General features: G+C 53.8%; 1 protein-coding gene and 1 long non-coding RNA gene across 8 annotated transcripts in view; one reads left to right on the top strand and one right to left on the bottom strand.

Moving 5' to 3' along the window:
• The window catches only part of KIRREL3 (kirre like nephrin family adhesion molecule 3), a 518,771-nt gene that overhangs the window by 40,372 nt on the left and 462,179 nt on the right, over positions 1-16,220 (bottom strand). For all 6 annotated transcript variants that reach the window (XM_073239501.1, XM_073239500.1, XM_073239497.1 and 3 more), the window contains exon 6: positions 4,465-4,622. In XM_073239501.1, the coding sequence (XP_073095602.1) occupies positions 4,465-4,622 (158 nt within the window). The remainder of the gene's footprint in view (positions 1-4,464; positions 4,623-16,220) is intronic.
• LOC118968797 (uncharacterized) lies at positions 2,411-12,385 on the top strand. Of its 2 annotated transcripts, XR_005056652.2 has the most exons (4): positions 2,411-2,848; positions 4,458-4,549; positions 4,769-5,017; positions 11,911-12,385. It is a non-coding gene; the product is annotated as an uncharacterized lncRNA (long non-coding RNA). The 2 variants fall into 2 exon arrangements; XR_005056653.2 differs by lacking the exon at positions 4,458-4,549 and having other exon boundaries at positions 2,412-2,848.

Raw genomic sequence — 16,220 nt, 5'->3', positions numbered from 1 at the left:
AGATGCTGCATCCTCAGAGACCCAGTCTTGTGCCCTTTGGCCAGAAGGGACACCCTTCACAAAGATGGCCAGGATGGGTGGGCAGCAGACACACTGGGTAGAGACTCTAGGTCCCTAAGATGGACAGATGGGATGGGGGTCATGGGGTGACTGGTAGGGAGAGGGGACATGGAGGGGGTCTGAATGTTGTTTCAGAGCTCCTGTTGGCATGGGTCCTAATGAGGCCGGTGGTCCTGGTGGTGGGTGGGTGGCCTTGGGCAGGCAGCAGCCTGAAGCTGGAGGCAGCAGAGAGGTAGGGCTGGAAGGTAAGGGGTGTCAAGGTAGATGCATACCTGACTGTGGGTCCTAAGACCAAGCAGCCCTCCTGCCCGCCTCCTGCAACAGGGTCAAGGCCTCAGGCCCTACCTGGCAGCTGCTGGGGAAGTAGCAGGTGGAGCAGAAAGCTGGCTCCTGCAGATTTCTCTCAGGTTTCAGCCCACAATGTCATCCTTCCTCTTCCACAAACATGTCCTGCCTCCCCTGGTCTGTGTATGTGCTGGCTTCCCAGATGAATGGCACGTGGCCTCTTTTCTGGTGCCAGGCCCAGAGAAGATGGCCTGAGGTTGGGTATGCAGGAGGCAAGGTGGAGAGAGGCCTTGTCACCAGCTCCCGTAGCACCTCCTGAGGACCCCAGGCCACGAGGGCTCTTGTGGCAGTGTCGCGTTGAAAGAGAGGCCCCGCCAGCCCGCGCTGGCGAGTGGGCCAGAGGGCACTTCCTCTTCTGATTCTCCTCCCAGGAAAGGGGCCCGGCCACCCTCAGCCTATCAGCTCCCGCTCCCCCTGCTGGCCACATAGCAGAATAGCTGAAAGAAACTTCCAAGAAACCAGGGCTGCTGGGTGACCTCTGGGGAGGAAGAAACAGGCAGGCAGGGCTCTGGGAGGAGGGACCCAGTAACGCTAGCTAGCATTTACCAAGCCTGCCTCTGTGCCAGGCTCCTTACAGAATGCTGTCAAGGCACAATTCCTGTCCAGGCGTCTATGGTGATGATCAGCCCACTCTGCAGCTAGGGAAACTGAGGCAGAGGGCATCCATGACCATTATATGTGATGGGGTTCCGGTTTGAACCCAGGCATGCAGACCAGGGGTCATCTAGGAAATGTGGATGGCAGTGTGGGTGGCACACTGGGGGCCTGTGAGAGTCAAGGGAGGGCCGGGCACTGATCCCCACAGCCGTGCTCGTTGTGTGCTCTCTCTGCCATCACGCCTCTCATTCAAGCCTCACAACCATCCTTTGAGGCAGGTGCCATTTTTTCCCCCACTGTAGAGATGGGGACGCTGAGGCCCAGCAAGGTCAGGTAGCTTGGCCACAGTCACAGAGCCTGGATTCAAACTGAGGCTGGCCTGCTCCCAGGCCCACGGGCTTCAACGACCTGCCATGTGACAAATGCTGAGGACTTCCCACTAAGGGCTCTCGGGATTGCTCTGTGGGGTCTTTTCTGTGGACCTGGGATCCTGCTTGACACGTGAGCATGCCTGTGGCCCACCGTCTCTGTCTCCCTCGACACTTTCTCTCAGTGGCTCATGCCCCAGCCCCGACTCATGCACAGCCTGTCTGGGGCTGTTCTGCCTTCGGGGCTTCAGAAGCGCCTCTGTTAAGGGTCCTTGCTGTTCCAGGGAAGGTGGGGGAGGCAGTGGGGTGCGCTGGGATGGCCTCGAGAGCCAGCGCCCTACGAGACTGGCTGGATCATCCACCCTCCGTGGGCCATGTCACGGGTTTACAGCTTGTCTCTACTGGCAGGCACCTGCTATGGGCTGAACTGTGTCCCCCCAGAATTCATAGGAGAAGCCCTGGCCTCTAATGTGACTGTATGTGGAGACAAGGGCTAAAGGAGGTAATTAAAGTTAAATGAGGTCATAAGGGAGGGGCCTAATCCAACAGGATTGGCATCCTTACAAGAAGAGGAAGAGACACCAGGGATCCCTCCCTCTCTGTCTGTGAGCACAGAGGAAAGGATATATGAGGACACAGCCAGAAGGAGGCCATCTGTAAGCCTCACCAGAAACCAACCCCGCTGGCCCCTTGATCTTGGACTTCTAGCCTCCACAGCTGTGAGAAATAAAGGCCTGCTGTTTAAGTCATTGTTCTGCGGTATTTTGTTATGGCGGCCTGAGCCTACCAATACAGCGTCCGATCCAACACCTTTGTTCTACAGATGAGGAACCAGTGGCTCAGGTTGTGACTTCCCTCAGGTCACATGGAGCAGGGACTGGAACCAGGCCCCTCACTGCCCAGTACTGCCACCCTGTCACAGGCCGGCAGGAGTGGGAACAGTGTTGGGTGGGGCAAGGGTGGTCCGTGGCCTCCGTGCTCTGGTCTGAGTAATGTGGTGCCAGGCTCTCTGAGGGGCCTCCCCATGTGGAGGAGGACAGCAGGCTGGGGGCAAGGTGGCTCCTGGACAGGCCCAGCAGGGTGACCCTGACCTTCCTCACCAGATGGGGGAGTATCCTCTGCAAGACATAAGCCTTGGCAGGGGCCCGGCTGGCCCAGCTTCAGGGAGGGGCTGGACAGATGCCCAGACTGGAAGGAACACCTCTTCCTTCCTTTTCATTCTCATCTGGATGATACATGTCCTGTGTCCTGTTTTGTATTTCATGACACAACAGGGTGGCTCCAGCCTAGGACACGAGTGAGAAATTTATCTTCCAACAGGCGTTTTTTCCCTGGATGGACTTGTGTCCAAGGGAAGGCGTTTGTTCCAGATTTTGGCACCAGGCTCTAGATGGGGGCCCCGGCCTGGACGGGCAGCCCCGGGACTGACCCCTTGGTGGTGGTCAGCTTTGGACAGGAAGGACACACCCTCAGAGAAGGTCAGCTCTGCCTCATGCCCTCCACTAATGACAAGGGCTTTGCTTATCTTTCCAGGGCCCTGGATGGGGAGCCAGTGGTGGGTAGGAGTGGGGAGCAGGTTGTGCACCCCCCATTCCCTGGGAGGGCTGGGCTCTGGAGTCCTGGACCTCCCCCTTCAGAAATCGGGGTGCTGGCTGGCCCTGGTCCCTGCTACAGCCTCCGAGGCCACACTGAGAGGAGCACGGGAGGGAGCAGAGGCGGGAACGGGCCCGGCAGCCTGAGGCTGAGGTCACGAGAAGGGCGGTCACTCGGGCCTTGGTTTTCCATCTGTCGATCTGAGCACTTGGACTGGACATCCTCCAAGGTCTCATTCATCCTTCAAGGCTCTGTGAGGCATGAGCTCTGCCAGGGGCCTTATTCACGGTCTCCTTGGGTGGAGTTTGGGGGGGCTGTTTGAAAATGTACCTGGGACTTTGTTTTTATTCAGGTGGGGTGAGGCCCACTAGATCAGACCACTTTCATTGAGAAGGTAGTGCTATTCTCATGGTTCCCGAGAGGAGGGGACAAGCCTCTTGGCTGGGGCCACGTGGGTTAGCATCAGGGGTGGTCAGGAGGCAGAGGGAGGGAGGGGAGAGTGTGTGGAAGCCCTTATTGTGGTTTTGTGGGGAAGAGGGGGCCAGGCAGGGGACGCAGCCAGGGCAGGTTTAGGGTCGGATTGTTTGGAAGATTTTGGCAGGTTCTAGGCCATGGTGCCAGTGTCCAGCTCTCCACTCCCTGGCTGCGGGGTGCTTTAGGGCAGGAGGACAGTGTCTGGGAGGGTGGGAGCCTGGTTAAAGGAGTCATGAGGGTGTGGACCCAGGACTGTTTGCTTTGCATGTTTGCCATCTCTGGGGATTACGAACCCTGGCAGGGACAGCCCTTCCTCATCTGCAGAGCCTGGAGATAGATGTCAAAGAGTCATAAAATACAGAAAACAAAAGACGTGCCTTGCACAGGGACCAGTTCAGGGTACTTCCAGCTCCTGGCACCTTGTGTGAATTGGAGAGGCAGCCCGCAGGTTGGCACAGCAGGGTGTAGGGCTAGGTGCCTGCTGGATTTCAGCCCTCCCTGGCCCCTGAGCCCCAAACAGCCTCAACTGGCAGCCCTGGAAAGGTAGCCAGATTTAACAAATAAAAATACAGGACACTCAGATAAATCTGAATTATAGATAAACAATTAATAATCTTTTAGTGTAAGTATGCCTGTAAGTACGCCTATTGCAATATTTGGGACATAAGTATACTAAAAAGTTATTTGTTGTTTATCTGAAACTCAAATTTAACTGTGCATCCTGTGTTTTATCTGGAAACCCTAGAGTCTGACCCCTTGGAACCCTAGTCTCTTCCTCTGACCATGCTCTATTCTAGGGTCTTCACCAAGCCCAGCATTTACCCTGGGAGAGAGAGAGAGATACACACATTGGCAAGAGGCAGAAACAGGTAGCATGACAGAGAGCAAGTAACAGAGTGGGAGAGAAAAGGAATGACACAAATAGAGAGACAAAGGGAGAAATAAAACGTGACAGAAAGACATACAGTGAGAAAGCGGGAGCTGCAGAGAGGTGGGGAGAGCTGCTCTCTCCCGCCCCAGGCCTCACCTTGGAGTAGGTGGCCCCGTTGATGACCTCTCCCTTCCGCAACCAGATGATGGAGGCTGCAGGCTTGGCATTGTCTGCGTGGCAGGTGAGGTTGAGGGGGTCCCCCGCCCGCAGGCTGATCACAGGCCCCCCCAGAATGACGGGGTCATCGGGTGGCACTGTGGGGAGAGGAACAGAGAGGTCAGGCTGAGGGCACCCCTCTCCTCCGGCAGGGCTGGCAGGCTGGGCTGGGTGGGTTTTACGGAGCGGATGATGAACAGTAATTATCATACTTTAATAAAATGTATAATCCCTTGTATTACAGCAACAGCAATTACCCCTGACATGTGCATCGCATGTTTATTTGCAGAGGATGTTCACATCACCATCTCATCTGGTGCTCACTCCAAGCCGAGAAGGGACCGGGCGGGCATCACTAGCTTCGTTTCACACATCTGAAGCAAAGCTCCGCTGCCTAGATAATATCTGGATTCTTTCTTTTTGACGATTATTTTTTTTAAACGAAGCCCAGTCACATCCGTGGTTGGATTTAATCCTCATGACAGTTTGCGAGGTAAACATTCTTGTTATCCCCACTGCGCAGACCTAGCAAATGAGGCTCTGCAGGACGTGACTTGTTCAAGGTCACGCAGCAAACAAGTGGCGGAGCCAGGCTGGAAGCCAGGTCCCCGGACACCTGGAGGTCCTGCCGGCCCCTTCCCTCGGAGGGGGCCAGTGGCGGGCAGCCTTCCAAGGCTGAGACCGAGGTTCAGAGGGCTGCACGGGCCCTGGCATCTCCTTAACACTTTATTCTCCCAGAGTGGCTCCAACTCCCTCGTTCCAGAGTCAGAAGGAGTCCCTCCTGCCGTTCCTCCCACCCCGTTTTGTAGGAGTGTGGTCTGAGACCTGGGGCCGCCCCCGGGAGACAGGTTGTGCAGGATGGCTCACGGTGCTGTTTCCCACAATGCCCAGCACAGAGCCCAAGCCCAGTGCCCAGTGGCAGTGCCATTGACATTTGCCAATGCTGATGGAGCCACCGCTTTGATCCCCATGATGGCTAGGAGACTGAGGATGGGCAGTTATCATGATAGATGACCATCATTTGAAGAGGAGGCCCAGAGAAGTTAAGTGACTGGCCTCAGATCACAGAGTCTCTTCTGATGTTCACGCTTGTGGTCACATTGAGGGTCTCAGATGTCTGCTGCTCCCTGTCTTGCCCCCCTGAACCACAGAAGGGGCAGGGCTCCCTGGAGACTGCCTGAGGACTCCCTGGTCTTCCTCCCCCAGGATGGGCAGGAGCCCTGAGGAGGGCTAAGCTGCATATCTGTTCTGTGGATAGGTGAGGGGTAACTGGGTGACAAGTTGGGGTCCCAGCACAAAGGGCTTTCTTTGCTCAGTTGCTGGAGAAAGTTCCATCCTTCCACCCAGGCCCTGTGCAAGCTTCTGCCTTTGTGGGCTCCGGGAAAGCAGGCCAGCGCTCCTGCCAGCTCCAGGCCAGCCCTGCCCTAGCAGGCTCTGCCTTCCGGCCCCCACCCTGCAGGTTTGGCCTGGCTCCCACAACCTGCCCGGTTTCCCTTCCCTTCCCAGGGCCTCCCCCACATCTGTCCCTCTCCTAGGACTCCCCAGGCATCCCCAGGAAACTCCAGGAGGCTCTGGGGTCAGATAAGTATGCGAAGGATCACACCGCCAGCTAGTGGCTCCGCCCCCTTCCTTCTGGCCTCCACTTTGAGGAGGCCTGTTCAGAACTACGGCCCACTAGTACATGCCAGCCCCCAAGTGTCTGTTTCCCAAGGAAACACAAACCTTCAAGCCTTCCAAGATGCTATCACCAGCCCCAGGACTCCACCCGAGGTTCTGGCCCAGGGAGGAAGTTAGCCTCATCCAACCCCGCCCAGCCTCCTCAGGGGGCCCTGGGCACAGGCAGCTGGTGGTGAAGCTGGATGATAAAGACCACCCCCCACCCCCGTCCAGCCCATACCCTCTCATTAGTGCCTGAGGCCTCCTTGGTGCTGAGAAAAGGAGGCTAATGAGGGCTTTCCATAAGTGGGGGGTGGGTGTGACGGTTGCTGGTGAGGAGAACTTTGTCTCTGCAGTGGCAGGGGACCCTTCTAGTGGGGAGAGCTGGGTAGCTGCTGTGGCAGCCTTCTCCCCACTAGGTGCCTGGGATAGGGGGCGTTCTGGCTGAGGTTGTGGAAAGCCATGGAAGGTGGAAGCAACCATTTGAAGCTCCAGGAATAGAATAAACACCTGGCCATCCTTGACTTCATAGCCTCCGCAGTGATGACCAAGCAGTGCAGTTTGTGGAAAGTGCCCTAGATGAGAGGGTAAAGCGCAAAGGCAGTCCCTTTTCCTGGATTTATTCTTCAGATATAAAATGCAAAAGTACAGCGGTTGATCTGGAACGTTCCTTTCAGCACTAACATTTGTTGGGTCCGAGACAGTGGTTCTCAGCCTCGGCTGTACATTACAATCTTCTAGGGAGGTTTATAAAATCCCTTTGCCAGACCCCACCTGGGCCAACCAAATCCCAATCCCTGGAGGAGGACCCCAAGCACCAGGAGTTCTTAAAGCTCCCCAGAGGATTCCAGCAGGTGACCAAGTTTGAGACCTAACTGTCCCTGTCCTTTTGCTCAGGGCATCAGTACGGTGACCACAGGGCAGAGACTGAGGAGGCCGCGCCAAAACCCCCAAACAGCGAGGGGCCAGTCCTTGTTCTTGCTTCTCCCGTGCTGTGTTTTGGAATATGGGGTTAGAGGGAGCGCAGAGGAGGGGACAGGGGAGTGGGATCCTGCTACGTGAGCGCTCATGTGCACACACACACACACACACACACATACACACACTCACACACACAAACCTCCACCCTCAGAATGGGTCCTGATTACATCTTCCCAAATAAGTGGTTATCATGCCGGTTATTCATGTAGCTATGCATTATTGATTGGCCTTCGCCTCGTTGCACACCAGATGGGGTAGGAGGGGGTGGGTGGGGGCGGGGGTGGGTGAGGAGAGAGGATGTTTGGGGTCCAGGAGGCTGAATAGAAATCAACAGTCGCTCTTGGCAGCTGTAGGTCTGGTGGAAGGGGGGCCACTCATTACCTCCCCATTCAGACTGGGGCCCAGAGCTGGGGCCTGGGAGGGGAGACAGTCTTGAGCAGCCTGAGCCTGGAGATACATTATTCATACATTCCCCTCTCAGGATAGGTTATTATCCTGAACCACTATAGAGTTTGGTCTCCTAATTTTTAATCACAGGGAAGATGGAAGCGTTATCCTTTTGTGATTAATCCAGAGATAAAAATAGTTGACTGTTTTGGTGTTGTGCTGGTTGTCATTCAGGAAGAAACACATTAACTGTTGGGTGACTGAGGCCTGGGGAAGACCTGAGTGGGTCCCAGGCAGAGCCAGTCCCCAAAGCTGGAAGCCAGCCAGCAGAGGCCACCAACCCGCTCAGGCAGGGGCTGGCCTCAGACAGAACCCAGTACTGGCTGGCCCCCCTCCCGCGCTGCTTCTGAAAGCACAGATCATGCAAAGTAAGGGTCCCCCATTGCAGGGGTACATGGCTCTTTGCAGATCCGTCATCCAGGATTTGAGCCGGCAGCCGGGGATCTACCACGGCCAGTAGACTGTGCAGCACCCATGGGTGGGTGATGCGGGGAGGAGCCTCTGAGGACTTTCTCTGAGCTTTGCTGCCGAAGGCTAGGGGGCTTGTGTGGAGCGACAGGGCGGGTAGACACAGCCCTGTTCTGCAGAGAAGGAAACTGAAGCCAGAGAGCACAAGGGGCTGCCCAGCATCACCAGTGAGTGAGGACAATGAAGGATGGCAGTGGCCTTGGGGAGTACATCCCGGCTTCCCCAAGGAGGTCACACTTTCATCTGCCTTATGTTGAGGGCTCTTTATGCTGTATCATGGAAACCAGAGATTGTGTGGTTACAAGTTGTAAGCAATCACCCCCCAGATCCATAGCCATCACTGAGAAGGCCTCCCATAATTGGAAGGCCTTGGGCTTCTTGACTAGAGCATATGGTAGGGGTGACCACCTGACTGTCCTTCCCATGGCCATCAGCTGGACAGGGGGCAAACCACAGCTGGGGTCAGGGGGTTTCAGCCCCATTCTGGAATTGCTCACTGCCTCTGTGCCCAGCAACTCTTGGGTGTCAAGCTCATACCACCCTATGTAATAGCCCCTCAGTTACTGTCTAGGACACCACTCCACTTCACTGGCCTTGGTGTCCAGCCTAGATTGGCCAGTCTTGCCTAACAGGCTGGGGATATTCTCCCGGAGCCAGGCCATGGGCGGCACTGTGGGACTTCCTCCAGAGCCCAGTTGGTCACCTAAGCCCCTGGCTGGGCTTCCAGGATTCCTCAGGTGCTCCTGCAGCCCAGGGCACATTAGCTGCCCCCAGCAGCGTGGTGGAGCACCTTGCAGATGCTAAGCTCTTTGGAGGGCAGACTGGGTCTCATTCAAGTCATGCCCACGCACTGTCCACAATGGTCTACTGACAACATGAATCAGTTGTGCTGCCGCACTCTGTTGTGATTTGCACTCCTCTCTATTGCCTTCAAGCACCTGCGCTTCTGGTCCTGGCCTGCCTCTGGGACCAGAGGTTCTTTAGCCCACTCCTTATCCACCACACCCCTCCTCACGGCTTTTCTGTTTGCTGAGCAAGCCAAGCTCACTCCCAGCCCAGGGCCTGACCCTTGCTCTCTCTCTCTCTCTCTCTCTGGAATGCTCTTTTCTGTATCCTTGTCCTGCTGGCTTCTTCCTGTCAATGAGGGCACAGCTTGAATGCCACATCCCCAGCGAGGCCTGGCCACTATGTAATAGCCCCTCAGTGACTGTCTGTTATGCCACCCCACTTTCTTTTCTTGACCACTGTCTCCCCTGACCACAGAGGGTGTTCCTTGATGACAAAGAAAGACCTCGTCTTATCACTGCAGTATTGCCATGTCTAGATCAGTGCTTGGTAGGTACACAGTAGCTTCTCAATAATTTGTTGAATAAAGAAATGAAAGATCCCTGGGTTGTGGGTGTGCCACAGACATCTGCTGTGTGTGTGGTGGGGGAAGAGCTGGGGTGATGGATGAGTGTCGGTGGGTGGACTGGGAGGGGACAACCCCAAGCCTCCCTGGGACAGCTGTGTAGGAACTCTCTGTGGTGTGACATTGGGGTTTCCCGCCATTTCTGAGAGGGGCAGCCTGGGTGTGTGGGGGTGGGCTTGGTGGCAGGGGTGGGGCCTCAGGCTGCTTTCTCCGTAGCACCAGTCCTCTCGGTGGGGTTTTGCCTGGTCATAGGCTGGGGAGAAGGCTGCAGGCTACGCCTGTGTCAGATCAGGGACACTTGGCGGAGGGAGGCGGAGGAGGTTTGCCGCCAGAACTGGTCTTCTTTGCTTGTGGGTGTCAGTGTTCAGCTGAAGGCCCCAGGGACGGGGCAGAGGTGGCTAGCGGGCTGAGTCTGTGCTGTGAATGTGAGAGCTGTCGGGGGCAGAGGGGCCCCCAAAGGCCTCTGGGCTGATCCTCGTTGCACCACCCACCCTTCTGATTCTTCCTTCATCTCCTGCCTCCAGCTTCAGTCTGCCCAGATGGCTTTCCTTTCTTCCCTCCCCACCTTTCTCCTTCCATTTCTTTCACTCAGCCTATGTCACAGTCTGAGCATATAATGGAGAAAAACCAGGCACAGCCTGCCCTCTCGGAGCTGATGGGGAGACCTTTGTACTCAAAGCGTGTGCCCAGGATGCACCATCCCCATCACCCTAGAGCTTGTCAGAAATGCCGACGCTTGGGCTCCACCTTTGGACTTTCTGGGCCAGGATCAGCTTTGAAAAAAAGACCCCGGATGATCTGCATGTGCACCAGTGTTTGAGGAGCACCGCTCTAGAGGGTTCCTGGGATAACTGCAAACTGAGGGGTGCTCTGGCTCACTGGACAATGAGAGCACCTGGGGGGCCCTTCGCCCTTCCTTAGAGCCTTGCTCTCTCTGTGACTTCCTGGGTTAGGTTAGAGGAAAGGCACATAGTGCTCACTGGGTGCTGGGTTTGATCTTACAACCCAGCATGAACTGAACAGATTCCTTTGTATGGGGCATTTCTTTACCCTGGAATGCTGGAGCTCTCTTTCCTCTTCTTCTGCTGGGTCATTCTTATCCAGACTTCAAGGCTTAGCTAGGGGTTGTCCAGCCCATGAGGTCTTTCTGGAATCTCCTGGTGGGGTCAAGGGGCTTTAGGCTGTGATCGCTTAGCATCCTGGGCATCCTTCTGTTCTATGCAAATGATCTGCGTGTGCTTTTCTCTCCCCTAGACTGCAATCTCATCCATCCTTGATTCCCACTGCCTGGCTTAGCACCTGCCCCTTGGGATGTTCCATATATGTTTGCTGAGCTGAACTTGGTTATTACTTTACAAGCTGTATGATATATAATCTGATGACCTTAGCCCTCTTCTCTGGGTAGTGGGATAAAAAAGATACCTGCAGGATCACCTTTATAATATGAAGAATGTAGAGAGAGCTTTGTAAACTACCATACACATACTGGTTATTGTGTCCAGTTTTTAAGGGTAATATTTAGTTTTGCTGCTATGTAAAAAGGTGTGTCTCAAGCGCTCTCTTGTTTTATTCTCAGTATTGTTCAAAATAGCTACTATTAGGATCTCCATATTATAGATTAGGAAACAGCCTTAGAGGGGGCAAACCACTTGGCTAAGAAAACACGGCAGGTTAGTGGCAGAGTTGGAATTGAGACCCAGGTTTCTTGGACCCTTTAATTAGGTTTCCGCTTTAGTCGGAGCAGCTCAAGACCCGCCCAGGATGCTGCAGCAGCCCTTCTCAGCCCCTTCCTTCCGTCAATGCTCCAGCCCTCACGCTGATCATCCCGAGGCTGGGACAGGCTCTGTCTGTGTGGGCGTTTAGACCCTGCACTCCCCTCCCCAACCTGATTTCAAAGGGCTGTAGGAAGCATGGTTCTGGCTTGCAGTTGGTGCATGAGAAATATCTGTTAAGGGAGTGGATGAATGATTTTTGCGTTCAGAGCCACTCAGCGCTCACTGCTGTCCCGCCCTGTGTCATCGAATTCTGGGCCACGTGTAACCCCAGCCTCCCGGTTCCTCACTCACGCGGATGCGCCACCTAATGGCCAAAGTGCAGAACTGCAGAGTGGAAAGCCCTGTGTTCACAGATGGGTTTCTTAGCGCTAGCTCGGCATTCCTTCAGAAAATTAGTGTTGAGCACCTCTACGTGCCAGGCCCTGTTTGAAGCACTGGGGATCCAAAGCTCCTTCTTCAGTGGAGTTTACATTCTAGTGTGTAAGACAGACAATGAACGATTAAAGACGTAGTATGATGTTGTGTGTTGATAAGTACAAGAAGAAAATAAATCCAGGTGGGAAATAGATCCTAAATTGGCCTCCAGGAGTCTCTGCTGGTTTTCTCCTGCCCTCTCTGGCTGTTACTTTCTGCCTTCTTTCCATATAGGTTTGCTCTTGTCTGGCACGTTCCGTTCTGCTCAGCATCCGTGGTGAAAAGCAGCACTTGCCCGAGGACTCAACCAACATTCATACGCTGATAAATCCGGGACATGCGTATTCCCCCTTTTGGGGACTGGCATCACCATTCGACTAACGAAGCCAGAAATCTGCAAGTCTTTCCAGATTCTGCTCTCTTCATCCTGCATTGCTGCCCATCTTGGTTAATTCCATGAAGTTCCTCTCGAAGTTGTCTCTCTCCCTTTCCACTCCTGAGAGTCTTCCTGGCTCAGCCTCTCATCATTTCTTGCTTGGATTATAACACTGCACACTCCCTGCCCCATCCCCCACACCGCCGCAGAGTGATCTGTGCAAAGCCTGGTCATTAATCACCCATTCTCTCACCATTGGTTGAATATCTAGCGTTCCTCTGTTTAAAGTCTTTCAAAGGTGCCCCATTGCCATCTGAATAAAGTCTGAACTTCTTGGTGTCTGACGTCCTCTCCAGCCCCATTTTTCATCCCTATTTAACCCCAAATCTCCCTGTGGATAAGAATCACCAGTGATTCTTGGAATAAATCACTCTTCTCCAATGGTCCCTTGCCCTTTGCTTGGCTACCTTGAAGGTCAGGCAGCTTGGCTGAAGTCCTGGACCTTGTATTTACTAACTTGTGGCCAAGGGCAAGTTGCTTAGCCTCTCTGTGCCTCAGTTTCCTCACTTGTAAAATAGGGAATATAAAAAAACCAGATTCACTGTGGAGTTGTCAGGATCAAGTGAGATCCAATGTGGGAAAACACTTCATAAATGGTCTAGTGTTGTATGAATGTGGTATGTCACTGGTTCGCCAAGCAGCCTGGACGTATTCCTCTGACAGATGAGGGGCAGAGCATCTGGGGCTTAGAAGTCTGGTGCTCTGTCTCCTTGGGAAAGAAGAGGTTGCTCTGCTTTTCTGCTTCCTGGTCCTCACCAGTCACGGAGTAAAGACCTTGATGCTCCCCAGGGGTGATGGCATGCCTGGCTTGGCTTCTTGTCCCCCCAGGCACCCCACATCTGTGCCCATGAGAGTGAGGCCCTTCCTGCTAGTGGCTGTGAGGGCGTTCATAGACTCAGCTGATCTATGTGGAGCAGAGATGAGCCATCTCAGCTGAGCTCAGCCGAGTCGCTGACTCAGAGGTTCATTAAGGTTGGGGTGGCTTATTACGCAGCAGAAGCTAACTGATATATTCAGTACTGACCCACTGTCTGGTTCGCTCATGTGCAACTGCCCGAATTTCTGGGCTCCCACAGTGATTTAGGAACTGGGCCCCCAGCACTGACTCTTTCTTCACTCCACTCCACTCCACTCCTTTCTTCCTGCATTATGGCTGGTTGACAATCCTGGGAGCTCGGGCTCGGATACTCACAATGTTCACGGGCTCCCTGCTGCTCCAGGATAAAAACCACTTCCCCAGCATGGAGTGCATTCAAGGCTCTCCACAGTTAGACCTTGCCTTGCTGGCTCTTTCTGTCATGCTTTGGTTGGATTGATCTGCTCACCTCTCTGCAACGATAACCTGCTTGTTCAAACTACATGCTTTTGCTTGTGAAGTTCCCTCTTCTGGGAATGTCCTTACTGTGAGTCTTAACTGCCTGGAATCCCATCCTCTGTTCAATCAGCTCAAAGGCTACCTTTGCCTTGTTACCTCTTAGTCATCCTTTAAGAGCCAGGTTACTATCACCTCCTCCAGGAAGCCCTCTGTCAATCTCAGCCCCCACTCTTCTCTTGTCCAGCATCTGCTCTAAGACCATGTGCCCCCTCCTGAGCTCACATGGTCCTCAGGGCTGTTGCCACTGGCTGCCCCAGTGCCTGTGAGGTCCTTGAGGGCTGGTCCTTGTCAGGTTTTTCCTTCCACCCTCATGTTTAGTAAAGTGTCCAGTCCATAATGAGCACTTAATTAATATTTATTGGCTGGTACCTTGTCTGATCTCACTGAGCTGGAAGCAAACACCCCTCTTCCCTTAGCACTGGCCCTTTTACCCTGCCGCTCACCACAGTCTGCGTTACATTGATTTGTGGACCCATTTCAGGTCCCCACAGTTCCAGAGTGGGAGTCTTGAGCCCTCTGGCATTCTTGCCTTCACTTAGCTTATTACCTTGGACATAGCAATAGGCAAACAATAATAATACAAATAATAGCTGGTGTTGATTGATATAGGGCTGACAGTACTTCCAGGATATAGGACACTTCTAGGATTTCTTCTAATACTATAAAATAATAATTTTATCCTCACAACAACCCTATAGAAGGTAGATACATTTATTATGCCTATTTTAGAGCTAAGGAGACTGAGGCACAAAGGGGTTAATTTTCACGCTGCTCATTTGATTTTCTGATAACAAATAATGTTTAGTATGTTTATCTGATATTCAAATTTAACTGGACATCCTGTCTTTTATCTGGCATCCCATATATAGTTTAATTAACACAGGTTATCTTCCCCTCTCCTCAGACCCTATTTACACCCATTTAGACCCACATGAAGGAGAGCTGGGGTAGGACGCAATGGGGTCTTTCTGGGATACATCTACTTCTGGGGAGGTTGGGGGCGGAAGGACAGGAAGAAAGAGGGCTGGACACTGGGTTTCAGCTCTGGCCTTGCCCCCAACCCAGGGGGGCCCTGGAAGAGCTGATCTCAGAGGTCCCCTGTCCTCTAGTAACGTGCAAAGTTTCAAACCCGGTTTTCACTTGCAGCTTCCGTTGTGCAGAGAACAGGAAGGGAGGCAGAGAGCTTAACTCAGCTCCTGACTCCTGCTGCATGAATGTAAGTCACTCGATTCTCTGTGCAAGAGGACACTGCTGTCATAGGTATTATAGTGTCTGTTGCCCCTGGATGCCTTGTCTCAGAGTTTGGCGCCACAGTAAGAACTCAGTCGGTGTTAGCTGTTGATATTCTGAGTACTGTTCAATAAGTAATGCCACGTGGAACTGGGGAGTGCATACTGCTTCAGTCTCTGCCCTCTTAGCCCCTCGCCCTGTGCCTCCAGCCTCAGCCTTGCTAGATGTCACGGTCAGCACCCGCCTCCCAACAAACACTCCACCACAGGGATGAGGAGGAGGTGAGAGGACAGGGGGCGCCAGGACAACTGGCATAGAACGGGCCGGGACCCCCTAAGGAAGAGGGCTGGGTGGCGGGGTGAGGGCCAGGGAGACAGATACAGGCAGGGACCGAGTCAAACAAAGTCACTTGCTTTCTCTTTCGAATTAGGAAGGGTGAGCATTCTGTTTATTCCTGATTAAACCCTGAAAGAGGGTCTGAGCCGTCTCATCAGTGAGGAGTTGTGAGGAGATGGGTGTTTCACTAAGACTGAGCAGACAATGAATCACAGGATGTATGGAGCGCAGAGGGAAGGAAGAGCATGGTGGGCACAGGGAGGGGACAGACAGCAGGCTCGTGCACACAGAGCATTGTGTGCATGCGTGTCCCCTGGGAGGCGGGTCATCCTGCGGAGGAAGGGACTTGCTCCTTTCTCCCCCACAGCTCCTGTGCAGATGGCACAGGACAGCGTGACAGCCCTTCTTAGGCATGTTTGCAGGCATAACTAGCACACACCCGTTCTGCAGCATCTCAGAAAGCTCACCAGCTAGTTCTGACTTTGATTTGATTTTGGGGTTCTCCTTCTCAACATGCCTGGGTCTGGGGGAGAAAGCTATCATGGTGGCACGGGCTGCCATTTACTTGTTTCAACCTCATAGTAAGCTCATGCTGTGGGCCCTTATTTTACAGATGGGGAAACTGAGACATAGACCTGCCAAGTCCCATAACTCACAAGTGGGGAACCAGGAATCTGGCTCAGGCCCCTGTGAGCCTGGCAGCCCATCCCGACTTCAGGGCAGTGTGGCTTCACACAGGGGGAATCTGCCTCTGGGCCCTCTGTTGCTCTCACGGCCATGGCAGCCATCCTGACCAGCACACGGCCTGCGGGACTCCTCCGGAGGGAAGGGGTAGGTCCCACGAAGAGTGAGCAGAACTGGTGTGGCTGGTTTTGCAAACCAACCCCCAGAGCAGTTCTGTGCTTTATTGAAGGAGGGATATGAGGCCAGGCAGGAGCCTCCCCTGCCAATACCTGGGGCCTCAGCGATCTCTGCAGAAATTAAGGGGCAGGAGAGAAAGGGTCAGCTCTTTGAAGGGTTTAAAAAATAAACATAAAAATTCCAATAATTGGCTTTTATAATGAGAGATTAGGAACACCACTTTTTGTGTAATAAAGACACATGTTTGTTCCATATGGTAGTTGGCTGAAGCAGCCAAGGGAAGCTGGTAGAGGACAGGGTGGTAAC

Source organism: Manis javanica, chromosome 6, assembly GCF_040802235.1.
Source record: "Manis javanica isolate MJ-LG chromosome 6, MJ_LKY, whole genome shotgun sequence".
NCBI lineage: Eukaryota > Metazoa > Chordata > Mammalia > Pholidota > Manidae > Manis > Manis javanica.
Note: the sequence above shows the minus strand (reverse complement) of the source record. Positions and strands in the feature narration are given on the sequence as shown.